Below are 26,645 nucleotides of genomic sequence, written 5' to 3'. Positions count from 1 at the left end.
GTAAGTTCGTTTGATCATCTAAAAATGCCCTATGACTAATGACTATTTATGGGAAAGGGTCTTCAGTACACTACGGTGACGTAAGGATCCATAACTACTAACGTAGTATCCTTTACGCGACGTAATATTACGTCAGATACAACACAATGTCCTATTTATCAATACTCGTGCGGGGACCGGTATGGGAAAACCAAGGCGAATGATATTTAAGTTTGTATTTATGCTTTTAAGAGCCATTCGTGGAACCATACTTGAAAGAACCGGACGTTCCTTAAATATTATTGGTAATAATAATTGGAAAACTAGTCCAATTTTAACAAAAACAGTGATTAGTGAATAAACACAGTGTCTTTAAACGTGAACAAGATGTGGGGAAAGGCTGTTGTTATGTTTTTTGTGAGTGTCATTTTTAATATTACAAAAACAAACATCTTAAATGAAAAGTGGAATAAAAATGTTTGTGGATACTTCTTTCCTTTCCCGAAATTATGTGGACTGTAATAATAGCGGTGCCTTATAACATTTCAGGTTGCCATTACTACGGTATCTGCGGGGATAGCCAACAAAGATCTATCAGATAGTAAGTACATACGTGTTTGGTTAACTATTTTGTAGTCCGTTTTTGCCATAGACATTTTTCAACTCATCGGACTGTTTAAAAACTAAGTTAATAACTAAAAATAATAGTCCAAAGACGTAGCCAAATCCATTTCTTTTCTCGTATGAGGTGAAGAAAAAACCTACTTCAATTGCACTGTATGTGATAAAAATAAATTAAAGTCAAAATAATTAAACATAATTAGATTTTTTTTAAGTATTTATTGTAATTTGATATTTATTAAATATTTGAATGCAGTAAGTAATACATCGTTTGGCAGTTTTCCTTATCAAGTCGATCTGGGGGATACCCACTCTGAATCATTCACTTCAAGATACTTGCTATTGATATAATGACCGCGTTACAGCTGTTTACTATTTCAAATGCACACATAGTAGCCATTTAAGAATGATATTGATTTTACTGTACCTACTGAAAAAAATCTAATTAAATACAAAGCCCAAACTCTCTATTTGCATCTGGTAAATCTGAGAAAATCGTGTTCCTACAGTGGAGACCAAATGACCTGATTATCATTATCTATACTATAATATTATAAATGCGAAAGTAACTGTCTGTCTGTCTGTCTGTCTGTGTCTCATTCACGCCTGAACCACTGAACCGATTTTGATAAAATTTGGCATAGAGATAGTTTGAGTCCCGGGAAAGGACATAGGATAGTTTTATCCCGGTTTTTGAAACAGGGACGCGCGCGATAAAGTTTTTCTGTGACAGACAAAATTCCACGCGAGCGAAGCCGCGGGCGGAAAGCTAGTTATTTGATAAAGGATTTAAATAAAGAAGTTGGTATACACTCCCCTCATTGGCCAAATAGTTTGATCTTATGTTTGCTTATTTTCTCCCAAATGTTTGGCTCTTACTACACTCACTGTAGATAGAGGTGGTGGTTATATTCTACTTTGCCGAAATCACACGGCTGATGAATAATAAATAAATTAATTAAATAAACCGTTTTGTTATTTCAGCTGAGATGCCTCCAAATTGCGTCGGAAAGAGCTACTGTTTTGAGAAAAGTGAGAAGTATCCTCAGAAATTGATCGACAGAATCATTGAAGAAATAGTAAGTACCTATAAAAATTATATCGAAATCTTTTTTTTTTCACTTGAGATATCACATTGTTTAGGTTCATAAAAATATAAAAAAATACTCAGCTAAAAAAATATGGAAAAAAATATTAAAGCAGAAAATATTTTTATAGAAGTTCAGAGTTTATATTTTGACCAACAAAGTTCAAACCTTTCAAACATTATTTAAATAATGTATTATGTAGGTATACGAGAAATGTCTGTTTTCTACAATTATAATCTTTTTATGCACTAATGATGTTGTAATCTAGTCTTATCATCAACACTCCAAAATTCACTGAACTGTTATTTATCTTAAACATTGGGTTATTAAGAATGATCCCATCAAAAACAATACTTGTCAAAAAAACCAAGTCTCGCAACTCAGTTGTTCTACGGTAAAAAGTTGTGAGATCCATGTAATNGGTTCAAATTGAATGAAATTTTAAATATACCGTGTCTTTACAATGCCTGCATAGCTAATGAAAATTCAGCCTTCTAGTTTTATCCACAACGAAGTTACAGGCGGTCGAAAATGGCCTGAATTGCTTCGAGAAAAGGATGGTACGGCCGTGCCGCTTTTTTGCTCGACTTGGTGGGGGCACTGCCGTGCCCCCAGATTACGGACCTTACACTTAAAAAATCTGATATTGTTCATCGCTTCAGTCGTTTCAGCCAAATGACGCCCATTACTGGACAATGAAAGGATTCCCTTAACGATCGTCCAGTGTTGCTTCCCATTCGTACCTACTTCTCGCGACCTTCACCAGATCATCTGTCCACTTAGTGGGAGGCCTGCCCACAATACGTCTTCTGGCCCGTGGTCGCCGCCATAAATGTAAAGTCGCATCATTCTGTTTTTTTTTTAAAGATCACCTAATAGCATACTGTTGGATCGACGATCTGGTGAAGGTCGCGGGAGGCGCCTGGATGCGAGCGGCGCAGGACCGGTTTTTGTGGAAATCCTTGGGGAGGCCTTAGTCCAGCAGCGGACGTCTTGCGGCTGAAACTAACGAACGAACGAACCTATTAGCAATTTGTATTGCACAAATGACTAATAGTCCCGTTAGCCTCTCGTGTTAAGCTAATTAAGCTTGTGTTACGAGTGGGCTCACCACAATAGTCGAGCGGCGGTAGGATTTGAACCCGCGTTCCTTGGATCTCGAGTCGGCCAGTCCGACCACTTCACCGTTGGGCTATTGTGGATATAAATTAATATATTATGTACATTAATTTTTTCAGGATCCACCTGTAGTGGAAGGTGGAGGCGGTATGTCCATAGCAGAACGTGGTGACGAGAATCCTAACCATGGATGTGAAAGGAAGATCGATGTAAGCACTCATTTATTTTGTATATGTTACTGTAAAAGCTCGAACTACGGTTAATCTTAAGATTTAAGTGTAAGTCTTAAGATTTACCGAGATGAGTTGGTAAATGTAAGTATTTCTGAAAATACGTCGATTTTTTCTAGCTTTTACCATTCGAATTCAGTATATGCTAGGTTTTACCTCTGTCAGCTGGTAGATGTTGGTTTTAGGAATAAAACAATGAGTAATGCTTAATTACTTACTTTCATCAACTATTAGACAAAACAGGTACATAGTATTATAAAGGTATCATGATAGTAATAAGTACAAACTAATACCAACTTATTTAAATTATTTGCAATCATTTCTTTTTCTTGTGTTTTGGTGTTCACATTTTTACTGTTTCCTTTTTTTATTCCTTCTGACTGACATTACCAACGATGCTGTTTTCGTAAAAGTTTACAGAACTTTTAATTAGTAAGATTATAACAAAAATAATAATACCATGGAGTCCATAGAATCGGATAAAAATCGGAATTATAATAACCCAGCATTGATAGTAGCGCATACCTGTAAATATCATATCTAGGACACTGAAATTTTGTACTGCATGCATCCTACTAATATTATAAACGCGAAAGTTTGTGTGGATGTTTGTTACTCTTTCAAGCAAAAACTACTGAACTGATTTTGATGAAACTTTACAGTATTATTGTTTCTAACCCAGAATAACATATTTTATAGGCTATAATTTATGGCGATCTGTGACAAATAAAATTACACGCGGGTGAAGCCGCGGGCAAAAACTAGTATTTTATATGACATGATCTTACGTTGCTAAAGAAAAAACAAGGCAGTGACATCATGGTTTGTTTAATTGTATTAAAATGAAAAGTGATGCCGTGGTCTTTCTTTTTACTTCTTAAATTGTTCGTACATTTAAACAATACAAAAAGGCTGCGCTCGTGTAATGCGTAGATAGGACCGATTGTTACCTGTCAAAAATGCTTGTTTTGTTTTTCAACATTTACCGTGCCATTAATGTAAATCCTAAGATTTACCAACGAAATGGTGGTAAGAGTTCGAATCGCAAACCTTTTGGGACATTTACCATTAGGAATTGGTAGATCTTAGGTTTTACTGGAATATCTTAGGATTTACTGCAATTCGAGCTTTTACAGTAACATATACATCAAAATTAGAGAATTAGAAAAAGAAAACCAGTTAGAAAATAGAAGATCAACATAAACACTGAAGACTTTAAAAGATTTTATTTCATCTACGAGTAGCCTGGTATCTGGTATCTCACCTCAAATATTAATTTCAATTCCTTACTGTGAGGACGTCCTGTTGCTGAAATGATGATGATGATTGATTTGAACTAAGAATAAACAACATCTATTTTAAATTATTTATAAACAACTAGCTTTCCGCCCGCGGCTTCGCCTGCGTGGAATTCTGTCTGTCACAGAAAAACCATATCGCGCGTATCCCTGTTTCAAAAACCGGGATAAAAACTATCCTATATTCTTTTACCGGGACTCAAACTATATCTATGCCAAATTTCATCAAAATCGGTTCAGTGGTTTAGGCGTGAAAGAGAGACAGACAGACAGACAGTCCGACAGACAGACAGAGTTACTTTCGCATTTATAATATAAGTATAGAAGTATAGATTAAGTTTACGAAATTTTTTGTGGGTTATTGATGAATTAATAATATTAACCTAGTTCTTTCCTGATTTCAGTTCGAGCCAATTTACGAAATATTGGACAACGACGGGAAGCTCAGATTTGTAGTACAGTCGGACAGGTTTATTCAGAAGATAAGGACTGAATCTTGCGTGTAAGTTACATTTTTTTTTCTTTTTAAGTCCTTCATTTGTTTCAGGCAAAGAAGGCCTCCCCAAGGCTTTCCATAATGAATGGTCCTGCGCTGCCCGCATCCAAGTTCTTCCCGCGACCTTTACCAGATCGTCGGTCCACCTAGTAGGAGTAGGAAATCCTTCATAGCAAGTCATAATCGACAGGATAATTTTAGATAGCGTTTTATTTAGTTGCCAGATAGTTTTCTTCCATAGGTGATAGTTAAGGATAAATCACAAAATTAACTCTATCTCCTAAACTAAGCAAAATCGTAGAACATACATGGCGGTGATTTAGATACACCTTGATTGTAAGGAATCTAAATTTTAGCTTTGAACGTCAACTCCCTAGCTACCTTATATTATAAATGCGATTTAGCCAGGTGAAAACAATTACTCTTGGAATGTTTATGTTAAAAATACATGTGTATTTCAGGAACCCCGGCCGCGTCACCGGTCCAGACTTCCCATACTTCGACGAGTACTTACTAAATGCTTGGAACATCAGCTGTGTTGAGAAGAGGATGGACTACAGCTTCCTCACTCTCTCCCTCGATGGGAACGGCCTGGAGGACGTGGACATCCAAGGAGGTCTACCAGTGTGCTGCTCTTGCCAGTTGAATCCTCTGTCTTATTTCTAACTAGCTTTCCGCCCTCGGCTTCGCCCGCGTGGAATTTTGTCTGTCACAGAAAAACAATATCGCGCGCGTATTTGCTCACCGTTTAGACCTACCCTGGACTACGACAAACATTTTAAAACCAAAATCAGCTCAATCGGTCCAGCCGTTCTCGAGTTTTAATCAGACTAACGAACATCAATTCATTTTTATTTATATAGATAGAAGATATATAGAAGATTTATGACAAAGTAAAAAGTCAAAGCTATTAATCAACTAAAGCCCATTCTAGTGCGCGTATAAAGTACCAAATAAAGCTTGCCCTACCACCACTTCGGGACTACTTATGGGCTGGTGCTGAGAAGAAGTGGCGGAAGAAAGTCACCTTTGACAGCCTCTTTTTCAATTAGATACAGCAAATACTTACGAGTACAATTTACGTCTTGGGCTAATACATCTTGTGTCAAAGTATACATATATCGGTTTTGGAGTTAATAAATATTATGTGTAACTGGTGTAACTAAAAATAAGCTTAATCTCCTGGTACACAATCATTGTTTTGTAATCAGAAGAAAATCTAAATCTGAAATAGCCCCTTTGTAACGTAGGAATGCTGAAAACATGTATGATGTAGCATACATCATCATCATCATTTCAGCCACAGGACGTCCACTGTTGAACATAGGCCTCCCCCAATGATTTCCACAATGGCCGGTTGGTGGCGGCCTGCATCCAGCGCCTTCCCACTACCTTTATGAGATCGTCGGTCCACCTTGCGATGTAGCAAATCCAAATAGGTTTCGCATAATTCGTCGCTTGCCTCTCTAACTGACGTAACTGACATTTAGCAAAATTTTCAGGCGATTAGACAGATCGATTCATCTTGCGAAATTGATTAAGATGGTGTAGATAACTCAGTTTTGAAAAAAATGTCAGTTAGAGAGGCAAGCGACGAAATGTTGCCCATAGGAGACCTGAGAGTCCCCTATTCGAGGCTTACCTTAAGTTATAAAAGTATTTAATTCTATCTCAGATTATTATAAATGTATGAAACTGAATAATACTCGTAGCATACACGATACTTAATTATCTGTAAAACGTTAAAGTGTATTATAATTATATGACTGATTAGTGTAAGTTAGTACGTACTATATCAGAAAGTATTACTTAAATGTATTAAACGGATATATATTAATAATAAAATTCGTTATAACTTTTCTATAAGTTGGCTTATGAAAAGCACTTTTATTTCCCTTTTCCTAATTAACAAAGTTATGGTTATAGAACAGTTATGGTTGAGACAGATATAACAACGGTCTTACAAGTTACAACTCAAGACGTGTCCAAAGAAACTGAGAATACGAGCTTGCATTTCTTGGATTAATATTTTAAGTTCACCCTAAAAGTACCAGGACAAAAACTTAGCTAATATAGTTACTTTATGGCGAAAATAAATGAACCATCCTACACCAAAATGATGGCAATGGCCAAAGAATATGAATTTGAATAGCAGAAATTCTGCGAGCATAAATATTGTTCACAAATCAATATAATTTTATTCAAAATTTTAGGTGGACAGTCAACAGTCTTACCGATTTCTTACAGCCCTGTTTTATTGATCCTTTATTCTCAAATCATTGGCATTGATACTGTCGGAAAATCATACTTAGCGGATCAATCCATTTTCGCAAAAGTAGACGGCAAACTCAACAGCGAGAATGTTTGCGATGTTAATAACAAAAGTGTTTTAGCTGTAGCTTATAGACAATGGCACATCGAAGAAACACTGTCGTATCAGTTATAATAGGCGTTATATAGCAAAAAAAGGGTTAAGAAGAAAAATGATTGCCCACAGCTCTGTGAGGTTCTGAAATAATAAAGATTCCATCCTAGATAAAATCAGTAACTAAGAATTTTCCTACAATGTTCTCTCATGACAGTCCATGACTACTTACTTACGAGTACTTATCTGTTTTAAACAATCTTTAACTTAGAATAAACCCTTTATCTTGAATCATGAAACTCATTTTATTCTTACTTAAGCATAATCTTGAACTAAAGCATCTAGTTGGCATGGAATTCCATTCCAAGCGTGCGTGCTTATAAGATTTTGATCTCTACCTGTAATTGTTGAGAAATTTAAAAAAAAAATTGCATCAAATTGCTCATGCGGTACGAGACTATTTTACTTATTTCGTTAATCCAAGGTGCTATAACCGAAAAAATTAACGAGTATGCTCAACGGTTATTCAAGTTGCTGCAGTACTAAATCAGTAGTATTTCCACAGAACAGCAGTTATATTTTGGTTTTCTACCCTAGAGCATGATATATGATGAGTGGTTTTGGTTTTTGGTTTAAACAACTTTTTTTAGTAAAACCAAGAACCAAATAAATATTTTCTATCTTTCTTTCCTTCTTACATTCCAGTTCATACCCTGCCGGATCTGTTTTTATTCTAGAAGAAAAAGAAGCACCTAAACAAACCAAAGTCAGTCGAACACTTTGTTGTACTTATTCCTATGACAACGCACTTTATCAAACTTGAACGTACTCTTTACCTTACTTTCAGTTCGAATTTGATAGCCAACATCTTCTGATATGAAAGGAAATTGCCTTAAATTTAAATTGAACCTAGTGCTTGCAGATAAGTAGATACTATACAGTCTTTAAGTGTAGTAAGAGCCGAGTTTCTCAATTTCTAGATTAGAAATTATCTGTATAGTTCTCTTACATGCGCCTCCTTAACTTAAATACGTTTAGGCTGGGTTGCACCATCTATATAACTTTGAAAAACGTCAAAAACTCCACACAAAAACCACTACTTATCGTTATAGTTACGGTCAAAGTTAGGGGGTGCAACTCATCCTTAATTTTAAAGTCAAAACAAGTACTACTCTAAGGCTGAGTTACACCACCTAATTTTGACCGTAACTTTGACGATAACCGGTGCTTTTTGATGGATTTTATCAAAGTTAAAGTAAGATGGTGCAACTCTGCCTAAGCACTACAAATTGTAGAATCTAACTGAATCATTAAAAAATCCTGGCTTATTAGAATGTGTGGGTGGCACCATCTTTCTTTAACTGTAACTATAACCATAACCAGTATATTCTGTATGGAGTTAGACAAATTTTTTGACGTTTGTTATAATAAAGGTAAAATTGTGCAATGCAGTCTAAGAAAATATTGACGGTAAGTACATAATATTTCTGGATAGAAATAACTGTAGTTACCGGGAAAACACAGCAATGACGTTGAGAATGACAATCCTGTGTATTGTTTTACCTAAATCGTCAGTAATTGTGACGAGTGACGCAACCTTACGTGGTTGATTCAAATTCATGGGATTTCCTCCTGATTAGTCGCGTGCTACAAATATTATATTTGAGAAGTAGGGTAAGAGATTCGGGGCGACGTACACTGAGCTGAGTAAACGCCACTGAAAAAAACGAAACGATAGTTATTTCACATGAAATTTTAGGTAGTATTTTAAACTATTTTACTTAATGCAAAGCATGTGTAGAATGGTCTCTAAAATCATAATAACAAGTAGTAGTATTTCAACTTCTACGGGTCTAACTTTTACTGTGTACTAAAACTACCTATATTACTTACAAGGTACCTAATTATTTTGAGACTACATCATCGTGGCAGTCTATCACTAGATAGAGTTTCCCCATGTTTCAATCTCTAGCATAGGTAATTACGTTCCAGAGTTCATCAATCATGCGGGTGAGAACTCGTTTACTCCACTTTTAATCACCAAACAATAATTATTAAGTAAGTATATCAAAGACGAGTAAGTGCCTTTTCACACGTTCCGGTTGCTGGCTATCCGGCGCCGGGTACCCGGTGGTGAAGTGTATGGGCATGGTACGGAGCTTTCACATGTTCCGGCGTAATTAATCCGGCATGCCAATACACTTCACGACCGGGTACCCGGCGCCGGTTAGCCGGCAACCGGAACGTGTGAAAAGGGCCTAAGGGATAAAATATGCAAACACCTTCCAGAACCGTCCGGCTAGTGGAAAGTTGACGAGGTCAAAACGTCCATTCGCATCTAGTAAATAAAAATAGTAATTCGGCAGTCGAGACTAAATAACTTGATGAAATTAAAAACCCAGCCAGTGAAGATCAAGTTTGTCCTGGGGGAAAGATTGGACCCGCAACGATATTAATCAGAAGAACATAGTTAGTTAAACTTTCATGGTCACTAACATAATTATTATTACTGACGGGATTGCTACCATGTACCTTAATTTTGAGTTTTCGATATTTCGGCACTGTTGCAAGCGCCATGGTCACAGAGTAACCGAAATATCGAAAACTCAAAATTAAGGTACATGGTAGCAATCCCGTCAGTGATAAATAATTAACATACCTAGTTGGTGTTCGAACCTATGATAGAAGTTATTTAATTTTACCCTTTTATTCCCGTTTATATGAATTCAGATAAACAGACATTTGAACAGGGAATTTGCAAACGTAATTATACCTAAAGCAATGTACTTAAACTATAATATTTCCTCTTCGTTTCATGTACAGACGGTACGTCAACGTAACCACTATTGGTTCTTGTGCAGTTGTAATACGTCGAGTTTGCAACAAAAATGGGTAGCCTGATGTGCTGTCATGTGTACTTATTTTATAGGGATATTCCTACTCAATTGGTTTACGTCATAGATCGGGATACAATTAGTTACAAAATAGTTTTAATTAAGAATTACCTCTGAATTAACTACAGTTATCCTCATAATGTTACCGTTAGCAACCATTAATATGTTAAACAATCTAAAATTAATTATTAGGTATCGGAAAAGGTTTAAAATATAATTTCAAAGAAATGTCACATGAAACACTTTTAGCTTTCAGTTATGTAAAAAATATTGATCAAAATATTATTTGTAGAGTATTGAGGAAAATTCTTCCATATAGCACGTAAATTAAATTACTTCTTAAATACATTATTTTCAAGCAGGAAAATTATGTTAATAATCTCAATTTAAGATTGTATTTGTTTATTTTAGTCTAATGTAATTTAAAGTTTGTTTTCATTACGGAGGCATTTGAAAATTATGGGGAAGGAAAATATTTAAATAAAAAGGATTACTTAATTTTTATAAATATTACTAGCTTTCCGCCCGCGGCTTCGCCCGCGTGGAATTTTGTCTGTCACAGAAAAACTTTATCGCGCGCGTCCCTGTTTCAAAAACCGGGATAAAAACTATCCTATGTTCTTTCCCGGGACTCAAACTATCTCTATGCCAAATTTCATCAAAATCGGTTGCGAGGTTTAAGCGGGAAAGCGTAACAGACAGACAGACAGACAGACAGACAGACAGAGTTACTTTCGCATTTATAATATTAGTTGGTATTACAATTTACAAGTGATTATTGTTTATTATATAGAGAATGACGTATGGCATTAAGCTCGCCTTTTTGTACAGAACATTGTTGTGTGTGCAATAAAGTCTTTAAATAAAAAAAAAAATGTTATGCATCATAAAATTTTGTTATACAACAGGAACAGTCATTCAAATAGCATAAACACTACTTATGAAGATATGACATACTAACAGATCGATTACAGAACAATATGTACATAGTACCTAGTTAACTAAAGTTTAGAGCTTTTATAAATGTCTAACTTAAGTGATAAAAGCCTTAAATAAATAAAATGGACACCTTTTACATAACCATACCGATTTTATAGGCACAACAATCCAGACTAAAACCACAAAATAATAATAAGTACTACTTACGCTAAAACCCCCTCTACATTAATTATGTTAAAGTTCATGAATGAGTTGCAATATTCATTCTTTTAATTGGAAATGCCCGTGGTTTGACAATTTCCACCGACCGCAGCGTACTAACCGCGGCGTTTTCCAGACATTAGTAACTCCGAAAAAAATATGCGTCAACTTTGTAGTTCTGGCGTTTTTTCTGGTAAAAATTCCTATTAATCAGTAGCAAATAAAATTAATTGGTTGAAAAAGAATACAAAAAATATCTTATTTCACATCATTTAAAAAAAGTTTAGTAGCCAACATTTAATTTTGCGCAAATATTTAATAGTATGTATCTTAACTTGCGTACTTTACCATGATCCTGCTTTCCTCTAGAAAAAGTAAAATGCATGGTAGACATGTGTTTCGCGATTCGCTTATTTACTTTTTCTAATGGGGTTGGGCACAATTTGAAGACGTGACATTTACGGGGCAAAATGTGCCACCCTAAACTGCATCTACACACATCAGGTATGATTGTTGTCAAGTACCTAGTAGAACGGAATGACACCCAATGCAATAAAGTTAGTTTTTAATAAGGCCAGACACCCTTTGAAGAAGCGACAACACACCCAACGCAATGATATGAGTTAGCGCAGTGTAGCGTACTACGTAGCGGAGCGTTTCCAAGCGTTTTCCCACCGCAGTGTGCGCCTCGGCGTTATACGCACGCGCCGCATACAAAAGACATTAAACTTGAACGACGTCTCAGTCTGTGCCGAGGTGACACTGTGAGCGCGTGTGTGAAGTGATAAACAACGAAAATGTTTACCGGCATCTTGGTATTCTTCGTAAGTACCTATTTTAAAACTAGATTAAGTCATTTGCAGAGTGTAAACATGTAATAAACCGCAATTTTCAAAAGAAACTTCAAGTTTTTTAAAAGACATAAACAAAGGTATTTCTTTGTTTTGCTGACAGCTTAATTGCAATTCACAATGTTGTTTATTGGTTTGAAAACAAGATTTCGGACCTTTGAATCGCAAATGAGTTGTTTGGATGTTAAAAACAAATTCAAAACATAACTGTTATACTCTTTTTTTCAAATGTACCTAACTCAACTGGTCAGATAGTTTAAGGTTATCTATTTATAATATTTTTGTTAGTAAATAACGTGTGGAATGTCTTGATACTTCAGGTATTTCTGATTATTGTGTTCAACAGAAACTAATAATTATTTTTATTTAATATGCAGTGCACATGGTGTAATAAATACGGTAGCTAATTACGAATAAATGAATTAAACAAATACATATTTATCGAAATAATTACCATAATAATTAATTTAAACAATGTTGTTAATTATGCTTAATCACATGTTTTGTTTTATGTTACACTACATAATGTAGGTAAATAATGCATTTTTTACCTTACAAGTTCGTTTGTGTGATTTTTGTAATAAGTAGGTACCGGCATAAATTATGAATTGTTAAGATTATTTTTCAAGCGTTATACGCAGTAAGGATCCAAACCACACTATGTTACTTTTTTTTTTTTTAATTTGGGCATTTTTTAATTTCAGAGAGAGCGCGGCGCTATCGGTTTACGCGTTGCTCTCTCCTACGTGATTTAGAATTTTAACTGTTGAAAGATTTTAGGTTGCTAACTACTTATGTTTTCAATGTGGGTGGTAGGTAAATGTTGTTATGGAATCTTGCTTGGTTATAATTTGTTGGAAATTGAATGGGTCGATGTTGTAAATTTGGCAAACTATATTATGGCTAAGTCTTGTTGATTTGACACTTTTTGCTACATGGTAATATAGATCGTAATGACCACTTTGGTATGTAAACTACGTCCAATTACAACTACATTATAAACACAGAAATATAAACTTTAATGATTCGGGATTTAAGCGCGGTTGTGATGAAGCCATCACAACCGCGACATTCGAATCGACAACCAGTATTTTGAGATGTCTTACAAATAGGGGCCTAACTATTGACAGTCTGATCTACTCGTACATATTAGTACATTGTGGGAAATTACAGTGACTTACTCATCTGAAATCATTGTCTGCATTAATATTCTAATGATTGAGGAAAAATACTGCAATTTTGAAATTCAGCAAGACTGAGTCACCATCGCCATTATTAACGTCTCCAAGGTTTGCAAACACATACTCGTAAAATACTCATTAGTAGTTTCCAGTTTGGATAGTTTCCAGATTGATTCAAGCCCGTACTACAATACTGTAGTACGGGCTTGAATCAATCTGATCGCCCGAAAATTTTGTTATTCCGTGCTCTGAAAGACATGAAAAGCTTCGTTCTAAATACCGCCGTATGAAACTCCTATTGAAGCTTCATACTGAATATCATTTAGAATTGTATAAGTTTCTTAGAGATTTTTTTATTCAGGTACATCTTTGTTCGTCATCTGTCAGAATTCAACCCTTCGCAATATACTTAGTCCTTTATTTTGAAACGAATAAGATAGTCTATTGAATGAACTGTTAAACTTTTCCCTGGAATTAACATAATACTTTACTTAATTATAAGGTTTATTAGCGTCCAATATTAATATACTTACTCGCTACACAGAAGTTGCAGTGGTAGAGCGAAAGCCCTTTAATTTAACTCAGATTTAGACACTAAAGTTTTAGTGCTCAAAAGAAGTATAATGTTTGTTTAAAATAATAACGTACAGGAAAACGCAGCGTGAGACGTCCACCCACAAGGTGAACCGACGACCTGATAAAGGTAGCAGGAAGGGGCTGGATGCAGGCCGCTACCAACCGTGTGATGTGGAAGTCATTGGGGGAGGCCTATGTTCAGCAGTGGATGTCCTGTGGCTGAAATGATGATGATGATGATGACGAAAAGAATAAATCATCTGTCTGTCAAAACTCACAACATACGGGTAACGTGTCTGTAACTATGAAAACATCGATAATAATGCAAGGTAACCGGGTTATTGACATAAGATTAAAGCAGAAGGAGATGATAATGGAACACAAAAATAACACCGAGTGCAATTTTCGCGTCACATATAATTTAACTTTGTATCTTTTGTTCCTTTATAATACAGATAACAAGTAGGTAACACTACTTCCATAAACAAAAGAAAGTAAATAAGCGTGTGCTTATTGAAATATCTAGATTCATCTCATCCCTTTTCGCAATGTACATTTTTACTCTGGTAATTGAAAGGAATATTAACCTAGCCGACGTGTTTAATTGGCCGTGTCCTTAGTCAATATGAACACAAAGAGTCTAGTAACCAAGACGTGTTTATTGTAAATATGTTAGCCTATTAAACGCTTCGTAAGGTTCTACAAGAGACATAGTAGGTATCTTATCATAGGAAGGAGAGGAAAATGAATTAAATTAGATAAAATACAAAATCAAATGGATGATTTGGATAGATCTTAGGATGCTCGGATTAATGACAGTAGGAAGCCCAAAATTGCAAGCAATTAATGAAAGAAAGAAAGAAAAAATATTTATTTGGTACTAAATGATACACATTGATGCAGACACCTATGCATTTTTACCTGACTGCGCCAGAAGGACGGTTATTTTGTGCAATTAATTTTATTGTAATGCCAATCATAGAACAGAATCTAGACTAAAATATAATTCAGTTTTGAGAGTACCTTTGTGGACCTATGACTGCACTTACAGGGCAGATATGTACCATCCTAGACTGCATCTCACATAACACCAGGTGCGATTGTTGTCAAATACCTGCCTTGTCTAGCATAAAAAAAAAGTTTCAGTCATAGACATATAGAGAGATGCCAACTAATGCGGTGAGTTCGAAACTCAGTGTCGCATTAAAAATTGACACAGACAAAGTAATTAAAATATGTGCTCATTATCCACTGCGGTATTAGTACCTACTCAACGTTCGAATAATCTCTAGTACTAGGTACGCAAGCAATGTAAACTGTTTACATTATGACGTCTGCAGCAATGTGTTCTGTTTTTGGGCATATTGCTGCGACACCGGCCACGCTTGTCACATCTCCCTTTAGGTTCTGTGATCTGGTTTCAGTATATTATCGTGCCTTTGTGGTACGGAACTATGACTTCGATTATTATAAGTAGAGAATAAGAATAAGAATAAGAAATTTATTCATAATGTTCATTACATGTCTCAATATATTTTCTTATTAATCATAAACAATTGCAGTATTAATAAGAAAGAAATACACATCATGTCCAAATAAATTAATAATACAAATAGAATTAATGTCAATTAAATGTCAAAATAAATAGTGTCAATAATAATTAAATTCCAAACAGTTCGTCAATTTTATAGAACGCCTGCTCGATCAACCACTTTTTTAATTGAAATTTGAAAGAATGGAGTGATGCCGCTTCTTTCACTATTTTAGGCAATCGGTTGTATACTTTAGGCCCCAATACGTGCGTCAAAGAGTCAGTCTTTCGTAGTCTACCTGCAGTCGATACTAGTGCTTCGGCGAAGCGAGTGTTATAGTTGTGATGATCCCTATGTCTCACAAATGAGTCCAGGTTCTCTAGAGATTCATTATGTTATCCTGGTTAGATGAAAGTGGCACGAGGAAACTATTTATCAGTTTAAACACGTCTGTGCTGGCGCAGAATTTATTTATAGGGAAAGCGGTGAAGTTTTACTTACTCGTATAATCTCGTACTTGTCAATTTCTAACATTGACACAAATTACTGGTTCTGCTCTCTTGCTCTCTCTGTAAAGATTAATATTGGAAAGTTAAACTGCATTTACTAGTTACAGTGAATATGATACATTAGTTTAATTATGAACCTTATAAGCTTGTAATAAAGTTCATATTTCGTCAAAGTTATAACAGTTCCTGTGCAGCTGTCTATGCCCTATACAAAGTACTAACATCGAGAAACCTAGGTATTAAAACCGGTTGACAGACTGGTTAAATTGTTATTAAATATGAGATACTTTGTCTGACTGGACAAGTGGCATATTAGGATTAAAAGTTTTTTACAATGTCCTTCGTTAGTTAAACAAAACATTAGTGCGTTGAAATTAGTAAAAAAAAAATTTTTTTTTCCTAATTAACAATTAATTTGAGTTGAGGGCTGATTTTTCAATCGTCGAATGAATAAGTTTGGCACATTGACAGTTTCAGAATGGGAAATATGTTAATTATAAGTTTATTTTTCAGTTCTCTTATTGCAGTACGCTAATTTTATTGTTTATGGAATAAATGACTATGACTATGACTATTATAGCAAATGTCTTAAAAAGCAATCTTCATATGAAACGAAACCAGACAGTAAAAAAATTGTAACATTTATAAATGTCGAGATTTTATGATAAAACTCAAATCCGGTTGCGAGACGGAAAACAAAAGAACTTCACTTTATCCTTAATGTTTTCCTTTTGCAGGAATCGAATGTGCAATTATGTAATTTACTTGTCATGTATTTCAATATACATAAATTGAAATCATATTTAACATTTTTGCATTTAATTAAGCCTAGTGTAGCTTAGACTTACTAACTTTAACACCTTTGCTGCGGCAGTAACTTTCTAATACTTTCCATTCCTTCGGTACAAGGTCAGTAAACCTGGTATTAAAACTTACATTGTGGCGGCACAAGGCTTAAATACCTTGTAATATTTAAGATATATTAATTTTATTTTTGGCTTCATGTTAATAGATATTGTGTTTTTTTTCTTTGAATATTAATAATAATGCATTTATTGACATACACCTGAAAGCGTTCGTGAATAACTTGTTTAGTATAAAAATTATAGCTATATTCAAAATACAAGGCTTATGCACCCTGTGCCGCACTGAAGTAGGGAAGTCTGGTGGGTATTCTAGGGATGTGAAATACAAATATCGATAGTTTTAATTAATTTTTAATAAAAATTTAAAAAAGTAACAAAGAAAGATGTTTTAATAATTTAGTCTAAATATTTTACAAATAAGACATACGTGCATAAATACTTAAATAAGCTATATTTAAAGAAAACATATTATTTGATAACATTTAGTTACAACTTCAAATGTTTGTCACGAAAAACTATTTAAATTAGCAATAAATCGTTTAGAAAATTCAATTATAATCAATTTGCAGTTTTGATTTTGTTTGTTTCTCTTGACGCCATGTCGACATGTGCGTTTCTTACGAATGCGAGGCAACACTGGCTGCACGAAGCTAGCGTGGGGTGCGGTACCAGGTGCGCAGGGTACAAGGTGCTTCGACCTGGTTTCGCATTGTGAAGACATTTTATTACTTCCGTGCGGTACCAGGTCTAAAAACCTGGTATTAAGGTAGATACATCATTGGATTCTATTTTAAGAATACATCATAGATATATATTCATCACTTTCCTACACCGGACCCAATTGAAGTTATGCCTTTCGCACGACAAGGAAGACTATAATTTTCTTAGCCGCACGGTAAGCGAGACGTACACAAGGTCTATAGACCTGGTTTCGCACTCAACGTGTTAACAAAAGTCAAAAGTCTGTCAAACTCCATACTAAAAACACCGGTTCATTAAATTCACGGTTAAAATAAGGTGGTACAACTCAACCTTAGAATTTTGTTAATCCACAAACAAAACTGAAACCATACTCTCTTCTTACAGTTGATAAATAAAAAAAATAGGTTACAACGTAAAATAGTAGGCCCACCAAATTTTTCCTTATGAAAAAACAATACACTCGCGATTTTTACGCGGCAAACTTTTTTCTTTTAGGAGTTTTCACACCTGCCAGTTTACAAACAAGATTTGTTCATATTTCTTGTCATTTTTTTCATATTTTACAGACGACAGCAGCACAAACAGCAAAACACTGTGGTTTCTTATGTAATTGCAATAAATGCTAATTTGCAACAAAAATCATATACTTAGTCCTATGTGCTACCATCCGTACATTTAATGCACGATGACCTCTAACATCAAACGATTTGTGTCAAAACACACATTATGAGGCCAAATTATACATTAATTATAATGATCATCTAATATTATGTACAAATAGCTACTGCTTAGTTACTAGATGGCAAAACATGAACTAATCGACATTTATTATCCACATGATTGATGACATTTCGTAAAAACTAGAAAATAAAATAAGTTCAAAGGAATATTAGATTAAATTATTAAATTTATTGGACATCTGTTAACTTAAAGCCACTGGCCAGACTGTTTTTTATGGCTGTCAGATTTGTAATAAGTATACCGGTTTAATGAAATGTTGTACAACTTTTTTTCTAAACAGGTTTATTTTCAAAAAGTATTCTACTTTTGAGAACGAATTTGTCAATCGCCTGTTAAAATTTAGGTAGGTACTTTAATACATTAATAATTTACTGTATAAATGAATGTTGATCTTATTATTTTAAAATTTATTAATTTAGCTTTAAGTATACTAAAAGCATACTTATTTATATTATTAACTTGGAAAAAAAACAACGCTGGTAAAATAAAAAATAAATATTTTACCAGCGTTGTTTTTTTATGCTTTATTCTATTCAAAACTTATTTGCAAATTAAACAGGGCACCTATCAATATTTCTACATTCGAATCGTATTTTAAAATCGTTTAATAAATCGTCTCATTAATATCTATTACAGCAAGATCACAAATCCAAAACACGTTTTATAGTAACGTGTAAAGGTTACCAATTAAGTAAATCAATTACATACTTTATGGTCTCGATTCTTTAGATGTAGCCGAGATCATTCGTAGTCCAGTTTCTTGATGCCATTTTTACTTACCATTAATTTACTATTAATTTTAATAGTATTCAAGAAGAGGACTTTTTATTTAGAAATCAGTTTCTCTACAATATTCGACTGCCATGATTGTTACTGGACTGCGTTATAAAAAAAATGTTGTTTTATTTTGTTTTTATTCGGTTGTGTATAAGAAGAAGTTAAAAAGATCACAAGGCATTTAAATACTACTCTATCTATCTATCTATCTATCTATCTTATGAGATTTTTTTGTTCACAGATCTCACTCCACTCCATTTCAGAACTGAATGGTGCCCACGTACATGGACGTAAGTAGTCTTTTATAACCACGATATAAAAATCCTTTGACTTTAAAAAATATACCTAGTCATACTGTACTAAAACTGTAACCAATCTTTCACAATACAATGTAAAAAAACTTTCGTATTTAGGTGATAAGAATAGAATCCAGTTTTGTTTGTAAAAAATATTGGAGACTGGATTTTCCTCAATTTCTTCAGACCTAACTGAAATAATTTTGAGGCTGCTTCTGATACTAATAATATCAATATGACCATATTGGTATTAATGTATCTAAATACAACAGGAGTATACCTTTGTAAGACTACAGTAGAATCTCGATTATCCGGACCTCGATTATCCGGATATCCGATTATCCGGACTCATTCTTCACAGTTTCTAATTACCGATTCAGGGTCTGGACCCATAAAAACCGAAGGCGCCGCCACCGTAACATGGTACGGACGTCTTCTTAGTTCATTGTTAAAAGAAATGGATGACCAATGGTCTAAAATTTAGATTTTTAGACTCTAAAATGATGTATTGAAAACCCTTTCTATTGTAAAAAGTTAATTATTGTTTGATTTTACTTTGAAATCGATTATCCGGATTTTCGATTATCCGGAACACCCCTGGTTTTAATTGATCCGGATAATCGGGATTCTACTGTATTATTATTGTAAGGAAATATGCTTTTAATACCTATACTCTAGGCTAGCGGTTCCCGAATGGTGGTCCGCGGAACCCTGGGGTTCCATGGAAAGGCCGCAAGGGTTCCGTAAAAAATATTATCCCAAGTTTCGTGACCGACGTTGTTCGCACGCACCGACTTTTTTACGCACAAGGGGTGCGGGCGGAGTAGTACGGGGGTTCCGCTAGGAAAAGTATAATCAATTACGGTTCCTTGGCAAAAAAAAATGGGAAACCCTGCTCTAGGCTCTATCTAACTGCGATCTACACTCCTGAGCTGGCCAGAGGGGAGCCATTTTGAAGTCATCGATGTCGTCGTTTCACCCAAATGACGTCCACTGCTAGACAAAGTCCTTCCCCAAGGATTTCCACAAAACGATCGGTCCTGCGCTGCCCGCATCCAGGCACTTCCCACGATCTTCACCATCGTCTTATAGTCATCATCATCATCATCATCTCAGCCATAGGACGTCCACTGCTGAACATAGGCCTCCCCCAATGCTTTCTATGTTACTCCACTCCACTTCAGCTTGCTAATCCGTCGTTGTCTTATAGTATTTTGTGCTTATTCCAGCCGATGACAAAATCTTCTTCCCTGGTCCCATCAAGGAAGCGGTTCCCCTGAACAGATATGGCAGCAGCAACAATGAAGTCAGCAAGGGCGACGTCCCCGACGAGTGTAAGAACAAAAACTACTGCACCATCAAGCCCCCAGACTACCCCCAGAAAAAGTTCGACAGCTTGATCAAGCATCGAGTAAGTTTCTAAGTTTTGCTATACGGAAAACGAGAGCTAGGCAATTGTAGGGCAGATCAATTTTGTATAGTAAAGAGCAATAAAATTACACTTTATAAAAAAAAATCAGCGTAAGTACTTTTATTTCATACTCTGTTCATAATGTGAATGTGAAGTTCCGTAAGACGCCATATTAGACCCACTTAAAATTGATCTGCCGCACATCCTTCCAATTGAGTCTGCGTTTCATTTACTGCAGTTCAACTGCATTATTGCAGAATAATTTTAATTCAAATCTTAAGACGCTAAAACCTTTGTAAAGATCCACTTATAACTTTTTGGGTTTGATGTTTTTGGCTAAATCTTACCTCTGGCTTTTTATTATTGGCATTTTCGCATCAAGATTTATACAATTGGCATTTGGCATCAAAATTTATATAACTCAAATAACTTGGTCTTTAATGTATTTATACTTCTCATTGTAGCTTTTTATTGTTTATTATTGCCTTACCAAAGCTTAGATCTAACCTGTTTCTTTTAAAATAAGTATAGCTAGTAACATTTCGTTTCAATCTACGAATAACTACAATGTGATTAATCATCGCAGAATTTAGCCTTACTCATATCTGTTGGGCTAAAGTTATTGATAGTTATTATAAGAATTTCTTATAATTTAAGCCATCTCTCGCGAATATGATACGGCAAAAGAGAAGCGCCGAAGAAGTTTCAACCACGACAGGTTCCACCGTAAGTTTGAGACAAAAAATATTTTCCATTAACAAACATCTCGAGAAATGGACAAAATACTGATTTAAGGTTATCATTTTATCGACATGTGCATGAAAACTTTTGGGAAAAAGACTTAAGGGATACGGTGTTAAGATAGAAAATTACAAAAATCGGAATCATATTACTGACTCACTTTTAATAATTCACATCACAATTTACAATATTAAAAATAAGAAATCATCCATCAGGGCAGGTATAGGTAGTCTGGACAGAGACAAGAGTCTCTCAAGGAGGCATATTGGGTCCATTAATATTCCATATAATTACATATGCGTTTTCATTAAATTCATGGTTTATAATAAGGTTTCTAACAACTAAACTTGTTATAAAATCATTGGTGAAGCGTGTTTAAACATCCACATCATTATCTTATTAGGTGCTTTGATTGTGCCAAAAGCTTACACCATGGTCCGTGTTTATAGCTATTTTGACAGTTCTAACTAGGTAATTATGTCATTCTTTTCAGATTCCATTAAACACACCAGTGTTAGACGGTTTAGAAGACAAACAAGGTGATCCTGATGAAGTTGATAACTGCGAAACTATAATTGAGGTAAGGGATAATTTTCCTCTTAAAACATTTAATAAGTCTGTATCAAATACTTTTAGTGTTTAGATTTGCGAGAATTAGTTCGGATCCAAGTACATTTTTCACTTAGATATAAAGTTAAAACAATCATACATTTATATCTATGCATGCACCAGACTCAAACAGTCAAAATTAAATGATATCGAAACAAAAACTGAATCTCTCACAGAATCATGTAAGCTAAAGTTTATACATTAATCATCCTAGATTACATAACAACAGTACACATGTTCTCATTATAGAAAAACTTCAAGTAGTTATGCTAGAGTCAATGATACTATACCATCTGTTATATTAACAACTAGCGGCCGCCCGCGACTTCGTACGCGTGGATCCCGTTTTACCCCCTTCATCTATCTTACGCGGTTTAGATTTTTTCATACCATTTTTTTCCCGCTAACTCCTGATCCGGTGGGAATTTTGCAATATCCTGTTGTAACTAAGCTTTAAGTTTACTAAGGTACCTGCATGCCAAATTTCAAGCGTCTATATTATGCGGTTTAGATTTTTTCATACAAATGTTTTTTCCCGCTAACTCCCGTTCCCGTGGGAATTTTGCAATATCCTGTTGTGACTAAGCTTTAAGTTTACTAAGGTACCTGCATGCCAAATTTCAAGCGTCTATCTTACGCGGTTTAGAGTTTTTCATACAAATGTTTTTCCCGCTAACTCCCGTTCCCGTGGGAATTTTGCAATATCCTGTTGTAACTAAGGTTTAAGTTTACTAAGGTACCTGCATGCCAAATTTCAAGCGTCTAACTTAAGCGGTTTAGATTTTTCATACAAAAGGATTTTCCCGCTAATTCGCGTTCCCGTGGGAATTCTTAAGTATCCTATAACCTGCCCAGGAGTATGAAAAATAATTGTACCAAGTTTCGTTAAAATCCGTCGAGTAGTTTTTGTTTCTATAAGGAACATACAGACAGACAGACAGACAGACAGACAGACAGACAGACAGACAGACAGACAGACAGACAGACAAAAATTTTACTGATTGCATTTTTGGCATCAGTATCGATCACTAATCACCCCCTGATAGTTATTTTGAAAATATATTTCATGTACAGAATTGACCTCTCTACAGATTTATTATAAGTATAGATATTGACATACCTCAGCAATAAAGAATGATTAGAATCTATACCATAATCACTTAGATCAACACGATATCCTACGGTACTATTTTTATAACTGGTTACTCATTGCAAAAGGAAAATATCTTAGGTAAACTAACTTGTATAGTTTGCTTGCAAAACGACTAAATAGACCTAAATTGGCAAAAAGTTATGCAGATTTAATTTTAGATTTACAATGTTTTGTTAGTTCGAATTATTGCGATTCAAATGTTTGACTCATAGCTTTAGGTTTTCTCTTGTGTCTACTTATAGACAGAGAATGGGTTATAAATACACAATACATACAATTTACAATTTACAATACATGTAATTTGGAACCCACCACTAGTGGACATCAATACTTTTTTCCCAATCGTTTAGAACAGTGTTTTTCAACCCGTGCGTCTCTCGGTTGAAACCTCTATTAGATCGCGAGAAGTCGTAAAAACTACCTCAGTAAAAAAGCAGTAAAGTTTTAAAGATAGATTTCTCTGAAATCTAATTATGCAAATGCATAAATATACAGAAAATCCATACAGGATTGAAAAATTCGGTCCCTACAACATCTTTGTAACCTTAAAAATGCATGAAAAAAAGCGAACGGTCGGGGGGTCGCAAAATATTTTTTCATACTGGGGGGTCGTAACATGAAAAAGGTTGAAAAACACTGGTTTAGAAGAAAAATGGTGCCGGGGCGGGGCAGCGGTGACAGGAAATAGAGGCATCACATCAAATGTAATGCTTGATTCACATGTTGTTTTGTGTTCATTTTTGACGTCTATGCACTTTCTCATTAAGTCTGCACAAAGCATAATTATTGCTTGAAGATCAACAAAAAGGTTACGAGAATAAAGACGAGTATCACGTATTTATTCGCACAGCTGCACTCGGCAGATAATATGTGCGATACACGGAAGAGTGGAAGGTCACGATCGGGTTTCTTCTGAACGATAAATTATATTTATATGATAACATAACTACAGTAATTACTTGACTGTTATGTAACTTGTACGATAATGATGCACTCATTAGTTGATGTTAGATCCTTCATTTTATGATACCTACTTACTGTAGGCAGGTTACTGCGCGTTTTGTATAACGACCGTTCAGTCTAGCGGTTTGTGGTACAGACTGTAAACAACTTGGTAATGGATTCAAATCCCTTTAGGAACACCTGTCACCTACGTCACGCTAAATTCTTTTCGTTAAATTCTATAGATCTGTACCTAATTTGTGTCTAGACGATTACTAATAAATTCATCTTTTTTTCTTTCAATGTGAATGGTCGATTTAACATCTTCATTGTTATTTACAGTTCGAGCCTCTCTACAAAGTGAAGTCCGAAACAGGTGGATGGCGCACCGTGGTACAGTCTCCTGAGAAAAACTTCGTACAGTTAGTCCGACTGGAAACTTGCAAGTAAGATAATATTTTCTACCTCTATTTCATAACGGTAGATGCAAGACATCATCGTCATATCATTTAGTCTTAACTGCAAATCAAATCAAATCCGTTTATTTGTGGAACAGGAGAATGAACTACTATAATTACCTATCAGATGCTTGGCAAATGAAGAATTTTGCCTACACAGTACCTCTAGTATGAACAACTTTCGTCTTCGAATCATTTGGGTATTCGACTTTATTCGATAGGTAGTACTCAACCTTCGAATTAAACGATAACGTGGCAATTTTGATTATCAAAATAAGTTTCGTGCAACCATTTCTCATACTAAGTTCACTTTACGACACGTTCACAAGGGCGCTGTTGTAGTTTTCGTACTAAATCTTTTGATGGCAATTCGAATACGCAAACGATTCGAAGTCGAAATCGTTTTTCATGCTAGACGTACTGACCACGCTAGCCAGACAGTCGGGGAGGCCAGATGTTAATTTTAATTGAACCCTATATTTCCTTCAATGCGTCTCTTATAACGAGAAAGAAAGGAAGATTCGAGAAGTCTAGAGCATCGGTTTACTCAGAAAAATCTCCGACGTGACTAGAAATTATGTTCGCAATATTTTATAGCGTTTTTTCTCTTGTGTCTCCAAAGTTTAACTGTAACTTATTAGTAATCTGTAGTTTAACCATCTAAATTATTGTTTCCAGAGCTGCAAGCTCACCTTGCTTCACGGTCTTCCCGAAGCTGCCCACATATACCACATTCTGCAAGCAGAAGTACACCACCTGGCACTTCGTGGTCGACGTGGAGTCCGGCGAAGCGAATAAGACCGAGACCATTCCTGTGGACTTGCCCACTTGCTGCTCGTGCTTCTACAGATCTATTTAAAAAAAATACGTTCCAAATTCGAATAAAAGAAGATTGACAGATGCCAAAATTCAAATATTCTAACTGTCCAGCTATTTATTAAAGAGTGTAGAAAAAAAGTTTTATTCAGCTACCGATTGTAGTTGAAAGTCTGTGATCAACCTAGAATCTGCGTTTGACCTTACCTGGATTATAAAGCTTTAATTTACAATATTTTGTCAATAACGGCTTACGGCATGACACAATAGAACAGTGTAAGAAAAATTACAAAGGTGTTTTATATTTTTCCAAAGGTACTTTTTATTAGACCTATCACAGACTTCAAAAGTAAAAACTAAACGAAGGATATATGTCTGAACTCAAAATTCTATTTTGTATATGACTATTATTTTTTATGTATAATTCAGAACTAGGCAGTTAAATCCCATGACGCGGCTTGCGAAATCTAAATGTAAGAGTAGATGTCCAAACTAACATTATTTATATGACTATGAGTATAATAAATATACCTACTTATCTTATGCTAAGAATTTTATGTAGAGTTAAAAAATCTTTTTTGTAATGATTGACATTTCATGACTTTGCAAAGACATTTAAAAAACATATTAGGGAATATTTTGTAGTCACCAAGCAGGACTAAACTTTTTTTATTATTATTTCTGAAGAACTCAGGACATACAAATTTATATATAGATGAATATGTAGCACTGGCAGATTCCAATCTAAGTTAATTTACTTTTCTTTGTTTAACTTCAATCTTACTACCTACCAAATTATTATGATACTTTTATATTCTTTATTGGTCTGCATACTTCATTTATAATCTAGGATGAGCTCAATTAGAATAGTTTATCATAATTCGCCTATAAGATTTTTATAAACGTAATTTTAAGGATCAGAAAAAATAGAAGTGATACACAGTATTTATTTTATTTCTCATTGAAATTTTTGTCTGTATATTACGTATTCACTAGTCACTTCATAAAATAAAAGCTGAAAATTAATCGTACTGTTTATTTCCAAATTGTTCAATCATCATCATCATCATCATTTCAGCCATAGGACGTCCACTGCTGAACATAGGCCTCCCCCAATGCTTTCCATGTTGATCGATTGGTAGCGGCCTGCATCCAGCGCTTCCCTGCTACCTTTACGATGTCGTCGGTCCACCTTGTAGGTGGACGTCCCACGCTGCGTTTTCCGGTACGCGGCCTCCATTCCAGAACCTTTCT

At 35.0% G+C, this 26,645-nt stretch overlaps 2 protein-coding genes across 4 annotated transcripts; both read left to right on the top strand.

Moving 5' to 3' along the window:
* The first annotated feature begins 227 nt into the window (after positions 1-227).
* Positions 228-6,646, top strand: LOC114352391 (uncharacterized). Of its 2 annotated transcripts, XM_028303994.1 has the most exons (7): positions 228-396; positions 529-580; positions 1,585-1,679; positions 2,927-3,016; positions 4,740-4,837; positions 5,293-5,497; positions 5,716-6,646. In XM_028303994.1, the coding sequence occupies exons 1-6, from the start codon at positions 367-369 to the stop codon at positions 5,495-5,497; spliced, it is 570 nt and encodes a 189-aa protein (XP_028159795.1). In that variant the 5' UTR covers positions 228-366; the 3' UTR covers positions 5,716-6,646. The 2 variants fall into 2 exon arrangements, with proteins under 2 accessions (XP_028159795.1, XP_028159786.1); XM_028303985.1 differs by having other exon boundaries at positions 5,293-6,646.
* Positions 6,647-11,918: 5,272 nt separating this feature from the next.
* Positions 11,919-26,325, top strand: LOC114352340 (uncharacterized). Of its 2 annotated transcripts, XM_028303924.1 has the most exons (7): positions 11,919-12,054; positions 19,207-19,255; positions 20,491-20,672; positions 21,330-21,398; positions 21,907-21,993; positions 24,460-24,563; positions 25,254-26,325. In XM_028303924.1, exons 1-7 carry the CDS (start codon positions 12,028-12,030, stop codon positions 25,432-25,434), a joined length of 699 nt encoding a protein of 232 aa, XP_028159725.1. In that variant the 5' UTR covers positions 11,919-12,027; the 3' UTR covers positions 25,435-26,325. The 2 variants fall into 2 exon arrangements, with proteins under 2 accessions (XP_028159725.1, XP_028159733.1); XM_028303932.1 differs by lacking the exon at positions 21,330-21,398.
* Positions 26,326-26,645: the final 320 nt, after the last annotated feature.

The sequence above is a fragment of the Ostrinia furnacalis genome, unplaced genomic scaffold (assembly GCF_004193835.3).
Source record: "Ostrinia furnacalis isolate ACB-3 unplaced genomic scaffold, ASM419383v2 OfSCF0117, whole genome shotgun sequence".
NCBI classification, from domain to species: Eukaryota; Metazoa; Arthropoda; class Insecta; order Lepidoptera; family Crambidae; genus Ostrinia; species Ostrinia furnacalis.
Note: the sequence above shows the minus strand (reverse complement) of the source record. Positions and strands in the feature narration are given on the sequence as shown.

Coding starts and splice junctions, on each gene's coding strand:
- LOC114352391 (XM_028303994.1), top strand. CDS start 367: ATGTGGGGAAAGGCTGTTGTTATGTTTTTT. Junction 397..528: donor AGGCTGTTGTTATGTTTTTT/GTGAGTGTCATT, acceptor ATAACATTTCAG/GTTGCCATTACTACGGTATC. Junction 1,680..2,926: donor ACAGAATCATTGAAGAAATA/GTAAGTACCTAT, acceptor TAATTTTTTCAG/GATCCACCTGTAGTGGAAGG.
- LOC114352340 (XM_028303924.1), top strand. CDS start 12,028: ATGTTTACCGGCATCTTGGTATTCTTC. Junction 12,055..19,206: donor CCGGCATCTTGGTATTCTTC/GTAAGTACCTAT, acceptor TTTTGTTCACAG/ATCTCACTCCACTCCATTTC. Junction 24,564..25,253: donor GTCCGACTGGAAACTTGCAA/GTAAGATAATAT, acceptor TATTGTTTCCAG/AGCTGCAAGCTCACCTTGCT.